Source organism: Columba livia, chromosome 1 (assembly GCF_036013475.1).
Source record: "Columba livia isolate bColLiv1 breed racing homer chromosome 1, bColLiv1.pat.W.v2, whole genome shotgun sequence".
Classification (NCBI taxonomy): domain Eukaryota; kingdom Metazoa; phylum Chordata; class Aves; order Columbiformes; family Columbidae; genus Columba; species Columba livia.
This window is the reverse complement of record NC_088602.1, coordinates 148392403-148416930: the sequence shown is the minus strand read 5'-3', so window position 1 is coordinate 148416930 and position 24528 is coordinate 148392403. Positions and strand designations below refer to the sequence as shown.

Here is a 24528-nt window from a genome sequence, read left to right as displayed (position 1 = left end):
GAAAGAAAGAGAAAGGAAGACGAAGAGGCCACTATGAGGATCTAATCTATGGCTAAGACCACCCCTTGACTGGCAGTCTGCATTGCCATCAGCTGTATGCATCATGAATGCATTCAGGTTTAGATCAGCTGTCTGTGCCTTCTCCCTCATTAACATTGATAAAAGCGATGGCCTCTGCCGGGCGTGCGGCATTCCTCAGCATGCCAGCTGCAGCTCTATCTTAATGCATCCTATGGGCTTGGAGAATTAATTAGTTCTGATAGTCACCGTGTTTCAAAATGATGGCTGTCATAACCCCGCAGATAAAATTACACACCCCTAAAGTTTTCCACATTGCCCATTCAGACTCTCCATAGGCCACCGTTGGCTTCCTCAGATGTATGGCACTGGAAAGATTTAACTTGCCAGACCTTTTTCTTTAAATCTCTTTGTTACGTTCCAATTAAGTCTTTGTTAATCAAAGGCAGTATTTCCCAAATACCCCCCCCCCTTCCTCAAGCCTCCTCCTAGGCAACTTGATGGTTTGTGCCCCCCTTTCTCCCACCTACAATTAGCATTCAGACATTTCTCTTGGCAGAGGCAAAGCCTCCCTCCCCCTAGGAAGCTTTCTTCTTCTGAGCACATTTTATCTTCTCCTACCCCTCTGCAAGGTGCTTTAGCCAGTTTCCAAACAAAGAGCAAAGTGACTTTCCACAGACATGTGGAGCCTCAAACTGTATTCAAACACCCCCAGGACACTTTTCCTGCTGTGACTGGGTCTAAAACAGAAGCCACATACAGTAAAAAAACAGTAATGCATTTATTTTCTGCTGCTTACTTTCAAATTACTGAGTAAGAACATTAAGTTTAGCTCAAGACTGCCCTCACCCTCAACAGTCTCTAAGACCTCACAAACAAAGCTGATTCCCTGGGAGAGGAGCTGAGCTGCAGGTAGTGTGAGACATGCCAGAAAAGAAGTACCAGTTTTATTATGCAGAGCTCATGAACGTCCAGGCTACAATGGCTGTTCTGCTTCAAAATGGTCATATTTCTTTTTTATTTCTTCCTCTAAAATGGTACTTTTGTCATCTGATTTTTTCTGAAATGACTGAGCTTTGTATGAGTCTCTGAAAGCTTATCATATGCTGTTCAGCCATCTCTGGTTGAGAGCACTTTTCATTCAGAAAGTTTAGGGGAACAATATACAATGCAGGTCCTGTATCCAATAATCAAAATTTTTTTAAAAAGTTTATCAAAACTGTGTCGAGGACAGTGAGTGCTGCAGCCATCATGTCTGTATCTCCACAGGTTTTTATTCACTTTTTAACTGACCTCATGCACCATATACTTGGCTGTGAGAAAAAACAACTAGCTCATTGTTACACTGAAATAAGTTGCAGGCCAAACCATTGTTTTCAAAACCACCTACATAAACAAATCATCGCATTTTCTCTCATTGGTTGACATTTTCAGCAGAGAAACAGAAGGAGAAACTTGGAGAGAAGCAGTAGGTGGATGAAGAAACCAAAAAGGCAGCTAGCTCACATCTGCTTAGAGGAGCATCCACTCCAGGAATGCAATAGCAGAGTGGAGGAGGAGGCTGTGACACCCTCGAGTGTATGACACAGCTCATAGTATTTACAGTATTACAGCACACACAATGACTCTTACTTATCGCTTTCATAGGGTTGTTTGCAACCTGAAAGTTTTCAGAGGTCTGAGGGTGGCTAACAGCTGAGACAGGGAGCATCTGAGTAACCAGGATATCCCCAGAGAGGCTTGGCTTGGCTCCTCCATGTCAAACTGATCCCAGCTTTCAGGTGCATCTGTTCCCACAGTCACTGCTACTTCCACATTCCTTGTTCTCACTTCCCTCACCTGTATCAATACTATGAAAAAAAATCCAAGGGGACCAATTCAACAGACATATTTGTATTTCAATATTTGTCATCTAAGACTTCCAAAATTTTCACCTTCTTGTAGGAACCAAAGAGAACCAAGATGCCTCCATCACTTCAGCTGGACACAGAAAAAGGCAGAGCCAGGAAAGTGTAAGAATAGGAAATTAAAGAGCATGAAGGTCTCAGCTGAGCTGCATGAGCAGCAAGATAACAAGAATGTGATAGTTTGTCACCATGACTCTGAAGGAGGACAGCCCCAGAAAAATACATGGGCTAGGTAGCCAGGACAGGATACAAATACCCCAAGGGCAGGAGCTGGAGGAGGACCAAGACGAAAATTGTCACAAACATGGCTATGTGCAGGGTACAACACTGCTGGGTGAAATCACCATTGGGGTCCCCAGAGGTGTGCGGATCAATCAGCACTCTGTGACCCAGACACCAGCAGGGGAAGGGGAGCAAGGACATGGGTCCCAGCCTGCAGAATCATAGAATCAGACAATCATAGAGTAGTTTGGGTTGGATGGGACCTTCAAACGTAATCTAGTCCAATCACCCTGCAATGAGCCGGGACATCTTCAACAAGATCAGGTTGCTGGCAGTAGCCATCTCCCTGGCCAGTAGCAGGTACATTGCCATCAGCAGTGGTGCCATACTGCACAGGCTTTTTAGAGTGTTGGGGTGCCATCTTCCCACCCCCCAAATCCCTAGGGAGCCAGGTATGCCAGGTGACATATTAGCCTGTATTTCTGCTCAGCATTGGGCAGGAGCTGGCCAGGCAGAGGTATAGTTAGAGCACAGCACAGTGTGTACTGAACCCCTGGGGATGAGAACAGTCCCATCACCAAGACAAGGAAAGGGTGGCTGAGCCCTCCAGAGCAGGGCAAGCGGTCATCATGCTGGTTAGCGGGGAGGCCCCACTTGGACACGAAGGGACAGGAAGGAAAGGGGAAAAGGGTTTACTTTACACAAATGCCTATACGGGAGGTAAGAGCAGATAACAAGAGAGTTGATGCATGTTGCTTTTTATCTCGATCTACAGGACAGGAAAGGGACGTGCTTGATTTACAGCTCTTTTCATCGCTGGGCTGTCTGAAGTGGCAACAGGCAAGAAACCCATCTGACCTCAGGCTGCTGCAGAATCTGTGAGCTCCTGCCATCACATACACAGGGACCAGGCAAATGTGTTTTGCGCAAACCCTGTCCAGATAGCCTCGCTGCCCATGCTCCAGCAAGGCACAGCTGCAGAAAAGGGAGGATAAGTTTTTCCTGCAAACGTGCCACAAAGAATGGGATGCAACCATGGGCTATCATCACAGGGGAGAGGACACCCTCCAGGATTCTGCTCTTTTGGAGAAAAACCTGAGCCATTCTTTCCGCCAGGCCAGATTATACACTGTATGCAAAACTGAAGTAGCGTGAAAGGCCTTGACCTCCAAAAAGAGAAGCAGCAAGTCCCAGGGCCACATGTACCATCAGCGTGTACGTCACGACCACTGGCTGCTATCTTGTCTGCATAAACAAGAAATGATTAACTTTCCTCATTGTACAGCAGAAAGGAACAGGATCTGATGAGCTTGCAGGAAACATCTTGCCCTGCCATCTCCTACCAGCAATTTTTCAGTTTACAGTTAGAGCATAGAAGAACGGTAAATGAATTTGTGTATTATAAATGTATCACCACTAAGTTCTTTAGGAAAACAATGCAGAATTCAAGATAATAGGTTACAACTTCATCAAGCATCACATTTGTGGTCTAAAGGTGAATGCCATCATCTAGCAATGACTACAAATAGGAATGTGGGATTAAGCACTATATTTTACCAGACTGTACTTCTGTGGATTCTTCAGTCAAAAACGTACCATAGTTTTAAAATGCAACTTTGTATTAAGGCATGCTTATGGATTGCCTTTAAAAGATTGAAAATTCATGTCAGGGGCACAAAGCAAAGCTTTGTGGAAGCAGACAAACTCTTAGCTATTTAAGAAATGGGAGAGGTTGCCCTTACAAAGCTGACCAGAGCAGCAGCAAAGAGCAGCACTAGAAAATAACTGAAGAACTCCAAGAAGAAAGAGAAACAATTTTGATTTGGACAACTTAAAATGTCTGTCTACGCACCCCTCCCAATCATATGCAGGCAACATAGCCAAGTTAGTGTTCTTTTGCTTTGCTCCAGGAAATCAGTCAAAATTATTTAGTAATAAATATGTATTTTTTTTTAATCCCCTTTTTATTGGCTAACCAAAACTGGAAGATGTTCTTTTGGCCTCCTGATATAAAGTCGGTACTATTGTATTCCTCCAAGAACCACATTCATGGGATCCATCCTTACGTTATTTGGGCTGACAAGCCAACTTCCAGAGACCCTTTGCTCTGCCTTAGATCAGTTGAACAACTGTAACGATAACAAGCACCAGTCCCCTATCCATGCCCACCTAAGAGCAGAAAACATCTTCTGTCACAACAGTTCAGTGTCCTTGGTTTTGCACTGTCAACAGAGAGGGATAAATGCACAGAGCCCCATCAGGATATCCTGTCATTCAGTTCGGAACAGTTTATTCAGCTTTGCAGCGAAAACTTTCAGCAAAGACCCTGCATTTTCGAATTTATCCTGCCTGCAGGCAAGCTTCACATGGTGTATCCTTCACTCATTTTCCTTCAGGAAGACAAGAGTCCTGTTAAACTATTTGCCTAAGAATGCAAAAGAAATAGCGGCTCTAACAATCTCCTTACGTCAGAATTATAGTTCTCATGTCTGGAGTGCTCTGAAGGAATAAAAAAAAATCAAATCCTTCACAATGGAAAACAATCCAGTTGTTTTATTATTTTTGGCATTTTTGGCTGCAGCGAAACTGTGTTTGACATCACAAGTCTCAGATGAGGTAAGAAGCGTCTTTCTATTTAAGTAATTAATTATTACATGCCTGTATTACACAATAGGACTGTGGGTTGTTTTACTGTTAGAATAGTTATCTTAGAGAAGTACCTTATAGAAGAAAATCCCACTTTAACAGTCACTGGTGTACATGACACTGGATTATAAACTCAGAGCACTGCAATTCTGTCCTCTGAAACAACAGAAATGCTTCTGTTTATTCCACAGGAGAATTTGGCTCAAAGGATATGCCATGAGTACACTGAAAAAGTGTCTAAAAATGGCAAACCTGGCAACAGACTGTAGCTGACACATTCATCAAAAGCAACAAAAGAAAACATTTAGCATTTCTGACAAGTTAGAAGCTGAAAGCAAAAAAATTATCCACTAGTGAAAATTATCCACTCTACTAACCACAAGGAGGAAAAGCTATTTCAGATAGGTGGGAAAAAATCTAGGGAATTGAGATATTGGAAGCAATTGTATGAAGTTATAAGTTGGAGATTTGTAGCCTTTGGGGAAGTGGTACACTTGTCGTGTACAAATCCTATGGATCTGTGGAATATCACAAAATCTGTTTTCACCACCCTCATAGAGAGGAAGAAAATGTTAGGTTACAAATCTGAACCAGGAGTTCAACAGTGAGACATTCACTTGTTTAAACTGTCTCACAATGGGAGGCTTTAAATTACTGTGTTCTGGAGAAAAAATACTTGTAAAATAGGAAACAAAAGGACAGGTAGAAATTGGGAGGGGTGGACAAAGCCGCTCAGAGAGGTTACTTTGTTTGTTTGTTTTGAAAGGAAAATAAAATACTTTGAAGAGTACAAAGACTTACTGGGAAATGTGTTAAACTGTTCTGTCTCTAAAAAAAACCAACCACTAACAAAGCACTTTCCTTTCATTTTCCTAACAGCAAAAAGGGGAAATGAGGAAATGAAAGTGGAAATCATCCTACCAGTCTAAAACAAGCATTTTTTTATAGCTGATAGTAAGGAAAGTGTATAACCTGTTTTTATTTAGATTTTATATTTTCAAAATGTCTTTGAAATTTTCTTGTTCCAAAAATGAAATTTTGTGGGGTGTCATTTTGACGGCAAGTGCTGCAGTGAGATAATTTCAGCTGCTCCTACCAACAGCTTTTTCACTTCTGAATGTTAGTATCCTATAAGCGCAGCAGTTTATCCGGAGTCTTAATGGCTTAACCCAAGCACCTGCAAGGAGCACGCTTCAGTAGCATACTTGGCTAAAGACTCAGCAAAATCAGCCAGCACTCTGAGTTTATGATAACATTAACAGTACTGATTTGACTTGGTGGAAATTCTCAGAGGAATGAGATGTGCCCAGACTGCACATTTGTGCTGTGCTGGTTCTTGCTCTGCTGCATGAGGCATCTCCCATTAAGGATGGGTTGTTAAGGTGGCTGCACTGGTGCTGAGCACCAGGGTTTTGAAAAGCCTGAAGTGTTCAAAACTTCCCTTGTGTTGGTGCCTTATAAGGTGGTTTGGGGTGAGAAGCAAGGTGCAGAGATGCTCTGGTTTGAGTTTTTGGTAGCCGCCTTGGTAATAAAGCTCAAAGAGCCAGGTCAGACCAGTGCCCGCCAGCATCATGCTTTGCTGAGAGGGCAGGGAGGCTGCTCCCAGCAGGCCACTGCTCGCCACTGCTTTGCCAAGTGTCTGGTTGAGCTGTATCCACATTATACCCTCATCTGGAAAATGGTCTCATTTTTATTTCAAAGACACCTGAAATGCATCTGCGCAACAGTAAGAGGTTTCACTACCCAAAGACTTGAATGTTACTCAATCAGATTTCAACAGTACGTTTATAAAGACCAAAATTTGACAACTAAATAGGTGTTGAAATGTACTTATAACTGGGTGATTAATATTAAGCTGAGTCCCTCAGAGCTCATGCAAGCTAATCTTCTTATCAGTGTCTGTGATACATCCTCACAATCTTCACTACTGAAATAAATATGCTATTGTCACAAACAGTGAAGAAAGAATAACTAACAAGGGGAGAAACCTCTGGGATGCAGGCTTCGTGCAGGACTACCAGACTGTAGCACATATAGAAATCCTGCCCAAGGTGCCAGTGTACCCACCCAGGCCAACTGTGAGCTTCTGCAATGAGGCTGCAACACCCCACATGTGCCCCAGAAGGTCCAGTACTACCTGGACAGCACAGGATTGCACGTGCACATGTGTTGCTTGGGAATCCCTGGACAGAACTACTGGAAGATATCCATTGAGCAACACATGACAGCACTGCAACAGGCCCCATCCTTTGAAGTGATGGCTTGGAATAGACAAGTATTAGCATATTGAAATATTTTCAAATGGATGATGCTGCTAGAACTGGCCCCTACATACATGCACGCACGCACACACAGTTGAGAGGTACAGTTTTTTGAGATAAACCTTAAGCATTTCCTCACGTTGGCCTGGCAATGATTCAGAAGTTGCTTTAATTGACTACTTGGCTGCTTAATTAAAATCCCATTCAGAGAGTTCAATTCTATTGTGTCAGACAGGAAGCATGTCATGGTCAATATTGCTCGAGTGGGTTAAGATCACCTAAATGGGTCCATACTTGGAGCACAGTGGATAAATCATTATCTTGGAATAGAAAATGGACCAATTTAGAGTACTTCCTCTCCAAGAATGACTATTTCATTCATTATTATATGTTGGTTTTTAAAGACCATTTTTGACATTAGATCTTTTCTCACCCTTTGTGAATTATGAACTTACTTCTACAAACACTCAGAAAGAAGACAAAGCCAACATTAGGTAGAGTTCAGCAAAGAATTTTTTCTTTAAAATACTTCAGCTGTTTAAGTAGTAGGAAATAGGCACTATTTTTGGTATACAGTCATTTTCAAATCTATGATTTTACAACCAAAAAATACAATATCACTGCTGTAACAACACCCTAAACCTTTTCTCCCTTTTGCCACCTTCTCAAGGCATTTGTCAGATTTGCATTCTTGAAACTGGGACCTCCACAACAAGGGATACAAGCCCTTGGCAGTTGATCTGGAGGACTATGGCCAGGTTTCCCAAGCCGGGCGTTCATTCTGTGGCTTTCCCTAGGTAAAAAAAGAAAGAAAGAAAAAAAGAAAAAGGAGACTGCACTTCTCAGTGTGCTCTAGTGGGGTCAGGCCAGATTTCAATGAAAAACTAGACATCGTTCTTTTGTGTCAATTTAAAAATATCAGGTGTAGTCCTTTAGTTCGATACAGTGGTGCTGATAATATGAAACTTGCCTTTTGATACAACCAAAGACTTGAGCTGTGCTCTGTGTGCATGGAGCCACGAGCAACTTCCTTCACACCTTATGTTTAATTTTGCCATTGAATGGAGAAGGCACTTGCCAGCACTTGTTGTTCTCCATTCTTGCCTTGGGTTTGTGAAAGAACTTCAGAACTAAAGGCTGATGCTGTCTTGATAGCCTGTCTGCACTTAGCATTTGTTGATACAATATTTCCAGAAAAGCTATGACACTTAGAAGCATTTATCCTGCAGTGGTTAGACATATTTTGTGCAAACAAGACTACTGCAAAGCCTTAATATGTGGTCTATTACTTTGTTTACCTCTAGATCTGGGAGCTCCTGCTGAACAGACAGAGCTTGTGTCTGTGAGTGAGAATAAAGACGAGTTAATTTTGTCACTTTTCAGCAATCACACTGAGGGTGGAATTAAACCAATGCAGAGAATTTTTTCCTTCTTTTTAATTCATCTTTTCCTATTACAGATGAAGAAGCAGTGTGATCAAAAGCTGCTCCTTCGAATGAAAACTGAATGTGTACCTTGCTCTTTAAATCTCGAAACTCGGTGCCCTGCTGGTTACACCAAAATTACTAATGGGACTGGCATACCAGACTGCAGGTATCCCTTCTGTTTGTGCTTTTTACCATTAATATTGTTCTCCATGAAATACAAAATGTTCATTCTTACTACAAATGTTCTATTAGAATTCAATTTTCTTAAGAAACATGGCTTCACTAACTCCAGAACTCAAGTTTCACTCAGAGAATTTAAGCCTAAAGTTAATGAGCAAACAACATGAGGGATATGAGGAAAACAAACATTGCTATCAATGGCCTAAAAGATTTTATTTCGAGCAATATCAGAAAATCACTTCCTTTTTTATTCTGCATACTTGATATTTATATATCATTCATATGATATATTATATATGAAGCAGATAGGGGTGGGGGAAGGCAGGAAAAATTTGAAGCCTCTCTTTCAGATTAAAAAAAGAAAAGCAGTATTTTAGGGAAAATGTAAATAACTATTTTAAGCTCACTTAGCATTTAAAAGATCTTTGATATTAATTATTTATTAAAATGCTATTTCAAATAAAAAATTAGAGAAAACCGCTGTGTTTAAGTTGCATAAATTAAAAAAATATATATATATACTATGCAAAAGAAACAGTCCCAAGGATCTTTATAGACATAAATGTGCAATGTATGTTTTAATGAAGAAAAAACGGATCAGTACAACTAAGCTTAAAGTGCTTTTATCTGACATCAAAAGGAGAAAAGGTTAAGAATTTCATTTTTCCCCATAGGAGACTTTTAACTACTCTAAAGCAGCCACAACTTCTTTTCCTCAGGTATTACCTAGAAATTAAAACACACACACTTTCTTTTCCTGGATGTCGGCATCATTGCATGAAGGAATTTGAACAACCTGAGTGCTGCCAGGGGCACTGGGGCCCAGACTGCATGGGTAAGCTCAGTTTTGTTTATTTGTTTGTTTTGACAGAGTTTGAGTCGAAGTAAAGCAGTGATTTTTCTTGTTCCCAGAACTATTTCCATGAGAAGTTTGTTCATCAGAGTTTATTACAGGAGTGGAAATAAACAGCAGTTTTCAGGCAAAACACAGAGGTTTTGAAGAAAAAAAAAAAAAAAAGCATGTTCAAAGTTTCATTTAAAAAGAAAGAATAATAGAAAAACTACAAAAACTCAGGGAACCCCCTTGAGTTTGAGATTTTCAAAACAAATCATTTTAGTGAATGTCTGCAAAATGACTTTTCACTTGGGAGGATCCCCACAATGGATTTTAAATTTAAAGTTTTCAAACCACAGGTTTCAGTGTTTCATTTTAGGTCAAAAATACCCTCACCTGAGCCTGAAATAATTTCCAAATCTCTTTAATTCTTTACTTTTTGATGCAAGGAGGGTCTTTTCTTTCAGCCCAAATTGAAAGAGTTTTTCCCTCCAAGTTATTTGAACTGCCACTGAAAGCTAAAGGCCTTTAGTGAAGCAGAGGCAATGAGGAGTGCCTCTCCTGCTGCCCCTTCCCCAGTAAAGACCTTTCAGCATCTTCACACAAATGCATCAAACCAGGCTGCTGAGGTGGGCATCAAGATCTGCAGAGGAACTTCTCCCTCCCAGACAGAGCATTTCCTCCTTTAGCTAATGGGGTCAAGGTCTGGTTCAATGTCTGTGAAATACTTTTCTGCACAAAACTGATTTTAAAAAATAATTTTAACATGACCTGAACTATGATGTAGATACCAATCATTTATCTGTGAAAGCAAAATAGCCAAACTCCAACTCACAGATACTTCTATAGAAAAGACAGATGAATAGCTGAGTACATAGTGTGTGGTCCTGTCTTCTTCTGAAGATGACCATTTGTGTGGCGATTTACCACTTTTCCACCAAATGCAGCACCAGTGCCCAGTAGGAAGAAGGCAACATTACATGTGACTGTCATCCCATGCTTCAGGGTATTCTGGGAGACCACAGAAGAGGCGTTGGTGTTTATGTTGGATACTAGGAAAAGGTTCTTCATCCAGAGGGTGGTGGAGCACTGGAACAGGCTCCCCAGGGAGGTGTCACGGCCCCAAGCCTGACAGTGTTCAAGAAGAGACTGAACAAGCCCTCAGACACATGGTGTGAATTTTGGAGTTGTCCAATGCAGGGACAGCAGTTAGACTCAATGATCCTTGTGGGTCCCTTCCAGCTCAGGACATTCTGTGATTCTATGATAGAGGGGGACAAAGCTCGCTGCCCTTAAGCCACGGCCCTGCCTGCAGTGCTTCAGGCAGGAGGCTGAAGAGGTGAAGAAGCCATCTCTTCCTTTGGACAAACTTCCTGGCCCCAAAATGCAAAGGAATCAAGGTCTCAGCATTGTTTCTGCTGTCATTTGGAGGAAGAAAATAGCTCTTTGCATTATCTCAATCTCTCTAAGAACAAACGATGCGCCTTGAAGTGTTTGGAGGAAAGCAGGTCCTTCCTGAGGCCAAAAAAAATCCCTGACTAGGGGTTACTCAACACTAAGCATCTGATAGTAATGACAAAATTAGGTCTTAAATAGCACTGCGACTTCCTTAAAAGATAGTGCATGCTGAAATACACAGTGTGAGTGGAAGAGGTTTTGTCCACTTCCCTCCCCATGAAGCACCCTGAGACAATGAGCTGCATGCCATCCGTCTGTAAAAGACATCAAGGAAAAAGGGAAAAGCACTGCATGGAAAAGGTCCAAGGGAAAAGGGCACAGCGTTTTCACACTGCCAGTATAATCCAGCCACAGATGTCAAAGCTGGTGGAGCTTAGATGCCCCAGATGTGTAACTGATGGGCATCAGTGGGAGCTACTCCCTACCCCAGCTCAGCCTTCCACTCTGGGCAAATATTTGGATGGCTCCAAAGATAAGCCTGGGTACAAACTGAAAGGTGCATAGTATGAACAACTGAGTAGAAGGCACTGTAAGAATAAAGGAAAAAGTAAAAACTGAACAAAAAGAAAAAAAGCCAAGAGGAAAGATAATAAGCATAATTCAGTCAAAATATGTGGTCCAAAATACATATTTACAAGCTCTGCCCCTGCTTCAGCCTGCAAGGTGTCAGGTGAAGAGAAGTAATCCAAGAGTCAGCATTTGAAAACATGTAGGAAGTGCTGAATTAAACCCTATGAGCCAAAAAAAAAGCAGATAGATTTCAACTCTTTCTGCCTAGGTATAAAGATCTGGCCTTCAGTCTCTGACAGCTGTAGGAGCTAAGCAGAAACATCTCTTTCTTACTACTTCTTGAGAAAAACATCCTCAACAAAAGCAAAGGTCTCCCTTCTCCCCAGCACCGGGCTCGTGCCAGCATCGCTCTGGTGTCCCAGCGCTGCCTCCCGCGGCCCCACGAGCCAGGGGAAGTGCTTTATCTGCCTGACCAAACTCCCACAACAATGTGGCAATTTTGCTAAACTTCTGATAAACTGTCCCTTGGTGATGGTATCAAAACAAAAGACAAGAGGCAGTGAAGACAAGGGGAAGGGTAATTAATATCAACTGCAAAAAAAAAACCACAACATTTTGTCAACAATTTTAAAGTATCCTTTCTTAGAAATTATACCATAAACTCTGGGTATTTTCTATCTTTGCATATTAAGTAAAATCACAGTTAAATTTGTTTCAGTTCAGACCAAATATTAAACAGTTTGCACCAGTATGAGTCCTAAAGATGAGATTTAGCTATCACACAGTGCCCAGAAAACAAGATTTGCTTAAAACCAGTTTAAAGTATATGCATCTATTACTCTACCTCACTTCCAGTTATTCTATCTCAACTCTTAATAAATCATTTTTATTTCAGTATGTATTAAATAAACTGCACTAAAATGTTCATCTCTAAATTTCTTGTTTTTTCTCATAAAAAGCTCACTTAGATCCAACAGACCTCACAAATTCGTAACTAAGGAATACTGATGAATTGATATAAATCCAAAGCCCTCACTAAAATTAGATGTATACATATATACATCCATTTATTTGCTCATCACTCTACAAAATCAAATTAATTTTCATGAAAACTTCCATATCACTTAAACACTCTAAACCAGGATTAAGTTACTCAGTGGGAGCATAAATCCCGTGCTACCCATCTTAGCTGACACACAACAAACTGAGACTCTTTATAAGCAATAAATCTACCACTAAGGTACAGCAGAAATCCTATGAGGACAGTTCAACTTTGCAACATTTAAATACCACCTGCATCAGGATTATGATTCCTAATGGGAAGGGACTTAGTAAATCATTTCCACAGAGAGGCATCACAACTATAAAAGTGTATGTCTTATAGGGGGAAAAAAGTACAGAATAATCTGACTAAAAACATGCATTTCCTTCTACTAAAAATTTGAATATTGAAAAATTTCAGTCAAAAAGTTAAATTATTTTGATTTGGAGATGCAGTTATTGTTCCTTAGCCTCTCCTGATGTCTGGGGGTTTTGATCAGACTCTGTCTCACCTGGGTTACCACTGCCTGTAATCATGTTTGAGCACCAGAGGATCTGAAGAGCATAGAGCATCATTGGCACACACGTTTTACTAGTGTCCACAGCCCATTGGGCAGAAATGGGTTATGAGATACCCAAACTTCAATTTCCTAGGTCACTGGAATTAAATATCACTGTCTTATGGAAGGTAGCAGGTAAAATGAAAAAACTTTCCACAAAAAAGTAAATGCAATTTGTGGGCAAAATAAAAAGGCTTATTTAAACTCTAATTTAACATCAAATATAATTCTGATAGCAAATTCTCAGTCAGAGTTGTGTTAACAAATAGAAGAAGCAGTCAGGCAAACTCATACAAAAAAATGTAACAGTTTAGAGTGTCTGCAGAAAGAGGTGGATCAGCAGGGACAAAATCAATATGGTACTTTAGAATGAGAAAACTATTTTTGTACAATCTATTGATTACAGTCACTAGCTTAAGTTCTAGTACTAGAGAAGGTGCTGGTCTCTACTGAAACCAAGATTTTCATGAGAAGACTTGAGCAGCTGCAAAATGGCAGCAGTGACTGGAGGCTCTTATGTGGCCCAAAACCCTGCAGCCTCCAGGGTTGTCACCCCTAATATCCAAGGGCAACAGAAGGGTCAGAGCAAGCCGACTGATGGCTTTAACATTGTCATTTCTAGCCTGCCCAGGAGGAGCTGCGTCACCATGCAACAGGAGAGGACGCTGCTCCCAGGGTATAAACGGGAATGGAACGTGCACCTGTCAGGTATGTCTCTTCTTTTAAATGAAAAAATACAACAATAACGTGTAAGCTCTGCTGAGAAATAATGCATGTTATGCTGTATAAATACATTAAAGAAAATATTTCAAAAATAGCAGAGATTACCTTCTTGGTGTTCATTTTTGGTTTGGTTTGCACTAATCTTCACACTATTATTTCTACAGACTCAAACATGTTTGGGTGATATTATTAAGGAACTCTTCTGTCTCATCTCCCTGAAACAGGTGGTTTGAGTTCCTCATTTTTTTAAGAGCGTGTTATTACTTATGACTTTTTTCCCCTAATTGTAAAGGACTTATACTTGGGTCTAATACTCTCAGTACAATATTCCTGTGCTGAGAATGCAATGTGCAGTGCTTAATAACTCCAACAAATCTTTTCTACTTCCCCCTCTACTGGTTAATCTTTCCATTACATCAAAAGGACATCTGGGGACGTGTAAACAATACACAGAGTGAGAAGTAGTCAGAAAATACAACTTAACTAACTGTAAGAATGATTTGGGCATTAGGCTTGATCACTGTTTTTAACTTGACATTCAGAACATCTGATTTGAGCTGAAGTCTTACAGGCTAAAAATTTACATTTAAAATTAAAAAAAAAAAGACAGGGAGAGGAAAAATAATCATTCTAGATCACAGTAGTCATTTCTGATTTGCTGACTGAACCTTCTATGTTGTTTTCTTTTGGCAGCTAAAGATGCTGTTTTCAGGCTGCTAAGCATATATCTATCTATATAGATATAGGTGAGAAACTTATGTTTTTATTTCCATCCTGTAATTTACAGAAAGGTTTTGGTGGGACGGCCTGTGAAAAATGTGCTGAAGATAATTTATTTGGTCCTCACTGCACATCAGGTAAGTTTGAGGTCTCTTAACTGGAGTGGTGACAGGAGGGTGAGGGAAAGCTGTATTCAGACACTACCAAATCCCAGCGAAAGGGGTAGAGGGTCTAAAGGTTTCCCATCAGGAGCTGCTGTCTGCTTCAGGGAACACAACGGGGAAAGTATAATAGATAGGCATCGACTCATTTCCTCATTCACAGTGGGGCTGGATTCAGCTCAGGACTGTACAGACAACACTCTCAGTGTAGCACAACAAAAATATCTTGATCTTATCTTAAATATATTTGTTATAGCCAAAAGTCAAATAAATTAAGGATTAGAATCATCTGCATGCTCCTGCGGGTATGCCTCCCTGATAGCCACTTACCATGTTATCCACTTTTCACCCTAAATCATGCATTAGCATTTATTTTCTCTGAATACAGGAGGTTGTTATGATACTTAACATATTGGGCGGGAACATACAAACACTTAATTTGTAGTGGCGTACAGCTTTTTGATATGCTTTTTAAACCCATCTACAAACTGGAGCTTCTGCATTAACGCACAAAATACTCATGTGGTATTTAAATCAGTATACTGGACCCAAAAAAGGCCATTCCAAATCAGGCCAAAAGTCATAGTTTAGCATCCCCTATTGGAGATACAACTTGCATAAATCATCTGCCTTGCCTCTGAGTACAATTCTGCTTTTGCTCTCCACAATATTCTGTGCCAAGGAGCTCCATAATTTGATCAAAAGTGTGGGGGAAAAAAAATTGGTTTAGTTTTCATTTTTGGCTGGTAGATCCTTCCACCGGTTGGCCATACTTCTATTAGGGGAAACAGGACATTGAGGGAGGAACCAGAGCTATGTGCAGTATTTAAAATGTGTATGGATTGCAAGTGTACACGTTCATATATTTTCCAGTTTTGCCTGTCTCTTAGTGATTTCTAGTATTTTATTTACTTTCCTGAGCCCTGCTGAGCATTAAACAAAAACATCAGAAAGCTGCCTAAAAAATATATATTAAGAAACGTCTCTTTCTTAAGTGTTAATAGTTGTTTATCTGTAACTAAAAATCTTTTTGTTCCCTCAAGATCTACAAGCAGTTACTTAAGAAAAGAGTCACGAATGGTCTCACTTCAAACGATCTGTATTGGCCTTTCTATGCTCATTCTACACCACTGCTGACGCAAAGGCCGTTTTTTTCCACCAGTTGTCCACTGGATGCCAGTGTTGATACACAGAAATTTAACTGAGCCAACATTTTCATGAAAATAGGGTACTTGAATGAATTCAATATTGTAAATGTAATTATTTTCCGAGCAGCTACCAGAGGACTCAACAGCATATTAATTTAAGCAATATTTTACACTTCAGTTTTCAGATATTTAAGCTTCTCCAGGTTTTCCAAGCACCTATAACTACTGTGCGTTTGTGACTAACTGCTTTTCAGCAATACCTCAGATGTTCCTGGGTTTTATATTAGGACTAGTAACATAGGTAGAATGTCACTAATTAATTAGTGTAGGTGATTTGCATGAACACAGGATATGTTTCTAAAGGGAAGAGGACACACTACATCACTGCAGCTTAAACATGAAGTCACCAATACAAGTCTGTACATCTTAGAAGCTTTTCCAAGTGTAACTCTGAATGGCCTTTTTTAAAAACGTCATTACCATAATTGACACAGTTATAACCATAAAGCTTTTTAAGTATACTTAAGGCTTCCAAAACCACTTACAAAAGTGTCTCATAGTTTCCTGGACTCTGAATACAACATCTTGTGTTCATATTGCCACAAGGTTTATAACCAGAAATGACAGAATATAGGAACAGGACCAGAAAAAAGCCTGACCTACACAGTGATTAATCTTCCTTTTAACTAAATAAATTCTGTTTAGGAGGAAAAAAAAAACGTCACTAAACTCATCTCTTCTGGAGGTGTTTGAGAGGCAAACAGAATTAAAGGAAAAATGATCAATTTGTAACAGTTACAAAAATGGTCTCTGATGCAAATTATATTCAATTTTGGCTCAAGATTGTATGTCAAATTTCATAAGTTTTATGGTATTAGCAGCTAGTAAGTTTGGTGTTCATAGTGTGTGTCCTGAAGATTTTCAGGCCCCAGGCTATTAACAACCTGCAAAAATTGATATGCTCTTTACTGATGTATGCAAGTGTTGAGTATTGATTGTCTCATTAATGGAAGCTTATAAATTCAGGAACTCAGGTCAAAGCTTGGTTTGGACAAAGATGTTGGCTGGGACACTATCTGCTATGGGTAACCACCAACGATGTCTTTCCAGAAACCATTATTAAAAAAATCAATCCATCTCTCCATATAGTTTGCAACTGCATTCATGGAGTATGCAACAGTGGAATTACAGGGGATGGAAGTTGCGCTTGCTTGTCTGGATACAAAGGGCTCAGCTGTGATCAGCGTAAGTAGATTGCTTTGTATGTAAGGTATATTCAGCAGCTCTGATACAGTTAGAACTGGTGAGGATAAATGTAAAATTAGCCTTGGCTTAGTTACTTCAGGGCAGCCAAACATGCACTGATCCTCAGACCCTGTGTGTAAGCTCCCATAAGCATCATCACCGCTTTAATCACCAGAAAATTGATGACAGCGATGGGATCAATGGTCTCTAGATCAGGTGTACTTTGAACTAGTACACTGCAAAATGCAATGCCTCCGGTCACAGCAAACAAACACAACCTCTCACCTTCTGTTCCTCAGCGATAGCTGAATGTGAGGCCTTGGGGTGCCCTGCGAACTCCAGATGCACTGCCTCAGGAGAGGATGGAAGACAACTGCAATGCACATGTCTGCCCAACTACCACGGGGATGGTACTCAATGTGAACGTGAGTAATGTCCACGTCCACCGAGTTCTTTGTATACAACATCACTGGTATTATAGTACAGATACTGAGTATGCTTTTGAAACAAATCCCACCATCTAATTGTTCTTTGGTTCACATCCCAAAGCAGCCTTGTGTACAAACTAGGTTCCTTCAAGACGAAACTAAGCCCTAAAATGTGCTTCAGAAGCACATCAGTTCAATTGCTAACAAGCTCCAGTCCATGCAACTAGACTAAATCTAACAAAACCCCTGTGAAATACATAGCGTAGATACTAGGTCATCAGTGCTTACAAATCTATTCTCATCACACCCCTCTATTTGCTAAAATTCTACCTCGTAGTTTACTTCTGTAAAAATCAACAACAGCAACCAAGGGCTTATATTTCTTGAATACTTATCATGTGGTGGCTCAGCTTCATCACTAAGCATGAACTCTACGGACAAGTAGGGCTCATTTTAGCTTTCCTATTTTTCATGAAACAAAGTTAATTATATCTCAGCTGGAGGTAAAGGTCTACCTTAAAGTTGTCTTTAGGGACTCCTCAACTTGTCATGAATGTTCAAATTAACTATATTACAAGAGTCCAGGGTTTCTTACAATATGTCTTACAGCACCAGCTCTTCCTTCAAGACCAATTGCAATGAAAAGAATGGTTGTATCTGATACTGGAAGCACTATTTAGTAAATGTTGGCTTGGACTGGGCCACAACTACAGTATTTCTTATCCTGCCTGGGAACATGTATATCTTGGAACATGTATATTTTGGTCTTAACTATGGTGTCATCCTCTCTGAATAGGCTTGAACACCATCCAAGGGCAAGGCATCAGGAAGTCTCTCTTGAGGGAATGTGTTGATCTTTTAGTAGGCAGTACAGGCAAGCAAGAGACAAAGAAACTGCAGCAACCAGCAGAGAAGGATGCTAGTATTCCTACCTCTCTCAGGTTTTGTATTGATGCAGTCTGTGTGGATGTTGCTCCTTCGTCCCAGTGTCTTTAGATACTGGCGTCATCTGTGGCTTAAACCGGAGCCTTTTACATTTGATGGTGTGGGAAGCAGAGGACAAGCAGCTCCAGCACAGCTAAATATGTGACGACAGCAGTGGCTGCACCAGACGCTGCTTGGAGGTGGCAGGTTATGGTCGATTTGAGCATGTGAATACGTGTGTACATGTGCGATTTCTCATCGGAGCACAAGAAAAGGCTTGAAAGAGTGAAGCTGAGCATTGCTAACTCTCTCAGTCCCAGATAAGGGGGGGAAATGGAGGAGGAGAGGGGAAGGCAGTGAGCAGCACCACCTTTTAGGTGAGTCCAGGGCCTGCTACCTTCCAGCTACAACGTGTGCTTGACCACAGTCTTAAACGGGACACAAAGGTGTGAGAAGACATTCTGCAAGCACTGCTGGACTATGAACAAGGACAAACAATGTCATTGCCTTGACAAAAAGGGCTCATGAAAATGACTAGTGAGCTTCCAGTCCAGTCCTGAAACTGCAGCAGTGTGGAAGACTCAACCAAAGCACTTGCTGACCAGTTTTCCATATATGTGAACAGATGACATTATATTGTTTAATTACCGGAAAGAGAACAATGAAGGCCTATTGTACTAAGAAATATTTTCCAACTGATCTAACACATGCTTAAAGCTTGTCCAGACCTCATATCACCTGCCTGACCTTCTCTAGTTAAAATCCACCAGAGAACAGGAAAATAGTTGTGATATTTTAATGAGGACATTACATGTTTTAATCTGTTTAGAATTCAATTTGCCAAGTTAAGAGATCATTTCTATTCAGAAACAAACAGTTGGTTGCTATGTTAGTATAAACACATTCCTCCCTTCTGTCTTCATGCTGCCATAATACTTTGGACTTGGCTGTTATGAGAAGTTTAGTCTACCCGGGCTCTGTTTGGCATGGAGATGGTCTGGCAATTCCTCATCTTCAGCTTCAGAACTGTGGGGCAATAATTCACTTATTTCTTTTTTCACAAGCTATCAATCCATGCTCCAAAGAGGTCTGTGATCCTAATGCTGACTGCATTTACCTCGGACCAAATCAACACAAATGTACCTGCCGAGAAGGTTACAGAGGGGATGGTCAAGTCTGCTTACCCATAGACCCCTGCCAAGCAACATATGGGAACTGCCCTGCCCAGTCTACCATTTGCATATATGATGGCCCAGGAAAGGTTAGTGTTGAACAATTGCCCCAGACATTTCCTATGTCACCTGCCTATGAAGGAATAAAACAAAACCATGAGGGTACAGGAATAGACCTCAGGGAGGCTAAGTTGTACCCCTTACTTTGGCATAAGCCATGCTGGTGACCAGGCATAGACCCCTTTACCTCTCCCTCTATGCATCCATGTGGCGCTTTTCCCTCATGCTTTTTCCTAGAATATTATGGCTCAGATTTGCCTCCCCAAAATGAAGGCACTGAAATGAAGCATCTCCCAGTTAAATTATCCCTCTCTGACTGCAGGGGGCTTGTAGGACCAGTAGGCTCCTTACACAGGTACCACAGACGAATGCCTACAGTGAATTTATTTAGGAAAGAAGTAATCTGGGTCTTCGAAGGCTACCAATGAAAGGGACCATATAGACTGCATATTATTCATGCTGTTGGGCACTGACTCAGGTTTCTCTGTGTAAAATTCCTGCCAATGGGAAAACGAGACTTCAGAAGAGGATGCCTGTTTTGCCTGGACACCCTGAAGAGCCCAAAATGAGTCAGTCATCCAGGGTCGTCGTGCAGTTCGTGTTCATATAAGTGCTGATATGCTTCGCTTGTTAATAATATGTGTCAGCACTCATTTTGGGAGGCAGAGCACTGTGGGAACAGAGGTAAAATATCTGAGTTGCCCACACTAATTTTAAATGTTTTCTGGTCACAGAAATGAATCTAAAGGGCTTTATCTGAAGCAAATGTATCTGAGAATCAGTAGGTTTTTGGGGTGGATAAAGCCTAGAAGGGAGTTGTATAAATAGAGATAAGCTTTATACTTGCATCATCTCTAGACTCTAGTTCCAGAAAGTATACTGAAATCCACAGTTTGTGCATGTCTAATTTTTCTCCCTCCTCTCCCATCCTTCTGATTTAGTCCCACTGTGAATGCAAGGAGCATTACACAAACTTTGTACCTGGGAAAGGATGCAGCATGACCGACATCTGCAAAACAAACAACACCTGCCATAAAAAAGCTAAATGCTCGATGATCGCGCCAGGACAGATTACGTGAGTCTTTTTGCTTATTAAAGCTTTCATCCAGTTTCTCCCTCCTCCCCCTAGTAAACAGGCTACTAAAACAAATCCAGTGGATGAGCCCCTCTTGAAGTTATCATTAATGGTTTCTTTATCAAAGACAAATTACAAGATTTAATGGGGTTAGGGTCAACCAATTAGCATAGTGTTTGATTTCACCTAGTCCAATTGCTAATACCTACTAAGTTTTATTTTTATAGCACTCAGAGGTCATTTCCACACTAGTAAATAAAAAGGACCGGGACCTCTTTTCTGTTCCTGAGAGCAAGCAGCATGGTCTGGCTCACAGCTAAAGTCTCTTCTTCCAAAAGAGAGTAACTGTTTTTTGGCAGTGGTTCCTGGCACACGCTGTCTCTTCAGCTGTGCTTGGGCACTGCCTGGGAAAATGCTACTTGGTGTGGGCCAGAAACATGCCAGGCAGCATGCTAAAAATTAATCAGCATTAATTATCCTGGGACAGCACTGGAGCCCTGGCTCTTTCTACTATACTAGTACTAGGGAATCTGACCCCCACGCTGTGAAAACAACACCAACTTCGGCAGACTCCTCAAAGCCTTAAGACAAGCATGTGGGAAACTCCAAAACCTCTGGCAGAGTTTGTTTTCTTGTACAGAAATTTGCTACACAGGTGTTAGGAGGAAAGACAGTTTTAACAGTAAACTTAAAGCTGTCTTAAACTGAACAATCTGGATTACATGTTTCTATAGTCCAATGGTGGCTAGTACTGGGTTTAAAGAGGTGTCCCTGAAATGTTAGTTTTCAGGAGCTGAAAGTTTGAATGTGAAAGACAAGACAGGCCATCAGTTGTAATTTGGGAACAAATTATTCATACAGACAGAAAGTGATCCCTTGGGAAAGTACTCTTATTGATAGTTCTTGCTTCATCATGAGGCTTTCTCTTACAGTGTAAGATCAACATCTCTTTTGTATAAGCTACTGCGCATTTCAAACATGTTTAGAATATCCCCTAGTTCATTTCCAGAGTGTACTATACTGTTTAGACTGCGCTTACTCTATACTTCTACTATACTTAGTATAGTAAACTACTGTACTGCACAACATGAGCTGAAAATTATAATGAAATTCCACATTACCTAAATCCAGACCTTTCTTCCCTAATTTGTCACTGTTTCACTATTGCAATTTTAAACACCTGAGGAAATTTTGAGAATTTTAGAATGGGAAAATTAAAAATTTATGACTGCAGGGGTGAAACAAGCAATCCAAATACTTTGCACATCATGAGTTCTAATGGCAAAAACAAATACAGAACAAAAGGCCGAGGTTCAGACCAAAATAAAACTATCTATTTGGCAAAAAAATTCAAACAATAGTGTATAGTTTCCCACTAAGGAAAAACCATTTATGAAGGAGGAACTTTGCAAAAAAACATTGATTGGTCAGTGCAGGCACAGTAAATTATTTCTGATAAATGACAGACTATATTTTGGCTGCATCCCAGATTTCAAATGTATTTTGGAGGGCTTGTTCTGGTGGTTGGTTTTTTTTTCACTTCTTCTAAACCACAAGGTTGTAACAGAGGTCACAAACCTGCATTGCTTCCTTTCTTTTACTTTTGGTTTTATGAAAAACACAGTTGTGCTGTTAGCTTCCCCCATATAGAGTCACTTCTACTTCCTCCAGAATCCAATGATTTGTACAGGAAAAAATCTCTTATACAAAGATGTAGAAAAGGCAAACAGCTTGTGAACGCAGCAACCTCCTGGAAAATCAAGATTGTCTCTCTATTCTGTTCCCATATACGTCTTTCCTCAGTGATTGTTCACACTGTCTGTGGCCTTGCTTCAGTGCAGTAATTATGTTTAACCTTGCCCAGAAGCTACGAAGCTTCAATTGGTGGAGAATTGTACTGCATATCGGGCCATAACCTCTCTGGTTTCTGAACAGGACTAGGTTTACCTCAGCTAAACTCAATTATTTTCTTTTTTAATCTCACTCTTATTTTCACTCTGACTATGTCTTCCATGTAGAAAATAGTAGCTTCATAAATGAAAACTCTATGATACAAGCTTCAGGTAAAATGGAGACAGAAAGCTGAGCTCTGCTTTACTAGAGAGATACAAATCTCTTTCCCCTCCTGGGTAAGCTGTAATAGTAACAGCTCTTATCTTTTTTGGTCCTGCCTATACCGACCGTGCAGCACATCATGAAACAAATAAACTACTAAGTTTAAATAGTCCAGTGGGGTTTGTTATAAAGCTGTTCCTCTTTAGAGGCACCCAGCCCCTGCAGATTGCGCATTCAAAGCAAAACCTATAAAGCCATGTGCAGGATGAGTTGCAAAACAGATCCGCCAAAGTTAAGACAAAACCAATCTCATCAGTCTCACCAGCCAGCCACACAGAGCAAAGCTGAGAGAAGGGGTGAGGGGACAGACAGGTTGAAGGGTTTGGTCACATATAACAGGTGCTAATCTGCTATTGCTAAATGCTTTCCTTTGGCAGCCAAATCCAAACCATGTTACTGGGTACCTACTCATTTATAAGCAATGCTGTCCTCAAAAACTAAATTTCAAACTACATAGGTATTTCTGCAGTTCACTGTACCCCTGGAAATTATAGCCAAGAAAATTACTACGTTTAGCCACCTGATTCTTTAGGACCATTTGCTGAAAAAGAGAGGTTTATTTTGAAACCTATATCTGATTTGTGCAATATTTCAAGGGTAGTTTCATTTTTCTACAACTATTTCTCTGCTCCTTTGAAGCCTGTTTTTTTAATTCTCAGCTCAGGAGTGAAGGGGGCTATGTACACCCATACAGCAATATTTAGCCACCTACCCCTATCAGAAGAAAGAGATCATCTCCCAAGGAGAAGCTGCTCCTGTCCTCCAGCCTTAAACCATTCATGCAGGCTCCGAAGACATATCTTCTGCCCAAGAGATCCCCTTTAAAAGAAGAGGGCTCCCCATCAGAATGTAAGATGCTTTTAGACTGCATTTTTTACTCAGGACCAGAAGGAGTCAAAGCTTGAGCCTCTTGGCCAAAATCCAAGCACTCCTCTGAGTCTATATACAGCCACCCAGACTGCAGGCACTGTGGGGATTTTCAAATATTGCTATCACCAGAGAAACAGCTACAGTAGAGACCATACACGGGAAATAGGAGATGATTTGGCATCAGATGGGTACTACTGTGGGATGTGGGTGGCAGATGTGTGACTGTAACAACCAGCACACGCAAAAGATTAGGTCATTAGGTATATAAATAACATCTTTTAGTTGCTAGAATAACGTTCATTCTCTAATCATGCCTTCAGAAAAAATATCCAGAGAGATTAATCATTGTAGATAGGACTTAAACAAATACAAAACCTGCTGGAGACTTAATTGAGAAAGGGACCATTAAAAGCCAATACTTGGCAACACATACCGTATAGTTGTTTAGCCTCCTAAATATAGTTAGGTTTCTTTCTGTGTGCATTACATGTTGACAAGCACCTGCTCTAATTTTAGCACTGAAGATGAGTAAATGACTGAGCTGACACCACCAGCCAGTTTCCCAGGAGCAGCCAAGCAGGAGCTGATTTTCTGAAGAGTGCACCAGAAAGAGCTAAGATTGGCAAAACCAGCAGGTATCAATGGCCCCTCATGTTCAGGCAGGCTTCAAGAGTCAGATTTTTGAGAAAGTACTAACCACCTCTCCTGCTGAACAGTCAGGCTGACACAAGGTGAAGGCACATGCAAGTCCTAGTTGCTCTTTAAAACTCATAACCATTTGTACCCACCAGCACCTATTAGCAAGCTCATGTCAGTCATGTT

General features: G+C 40.7%; 1 protein-coding gene across 4 annotated transcripts in view; it reads left to right on the top strand.

Annotated features, from left to right (window-relative positions):
• The first annotated feature begins 4445 nt into the window (after window positions 1–4445).
• Window positions 4446–24528, top strand: part of STAB2 (stabilin 2) — an 85727-nt gene continuing 65644 nt past the window's right edge. For 3 of the 4 annotated variants that reach the window (XM_065037189.1, XM_065037179.1, XM_065037171.1), the window contains exons 1-9: window positions 4535–4763; window positions 8514–8647; window positions 9381–9496; window positions 13688–13773; window positions 14576–14645; window positions 16967–17062; window positions 17362–17487; window positions 19479–19675; window positions 20588–20721. In XM_065037189.1, coding sequence (XP_064893261.1) covers window positions 4680–4763; window positions 8514–8647; window positions 9381–9496; window positions 13688–13773; window positions 14576–14645; window positions 16967–17062; window positions 17362–17487; window positions 19479–19675; window positions 20588–20721 — 1043 coding nt within the window. In that variant the 5' untranslated portion in view covers window positions 4535–4679. Of the gene's footprint in view, window positions 4764–8513; window positions 8648–9380; window positions 9497–13687; window positions 13774–14575; window positions 14646–16966; window positions 17063–17361; window positions 17488–19478; window positions 19676–20587; window positions 20722–24528 lie in introns of all 4 variants that reach the window. The other variant, XM_021284689.2, reaches the window with a different exon arrangement.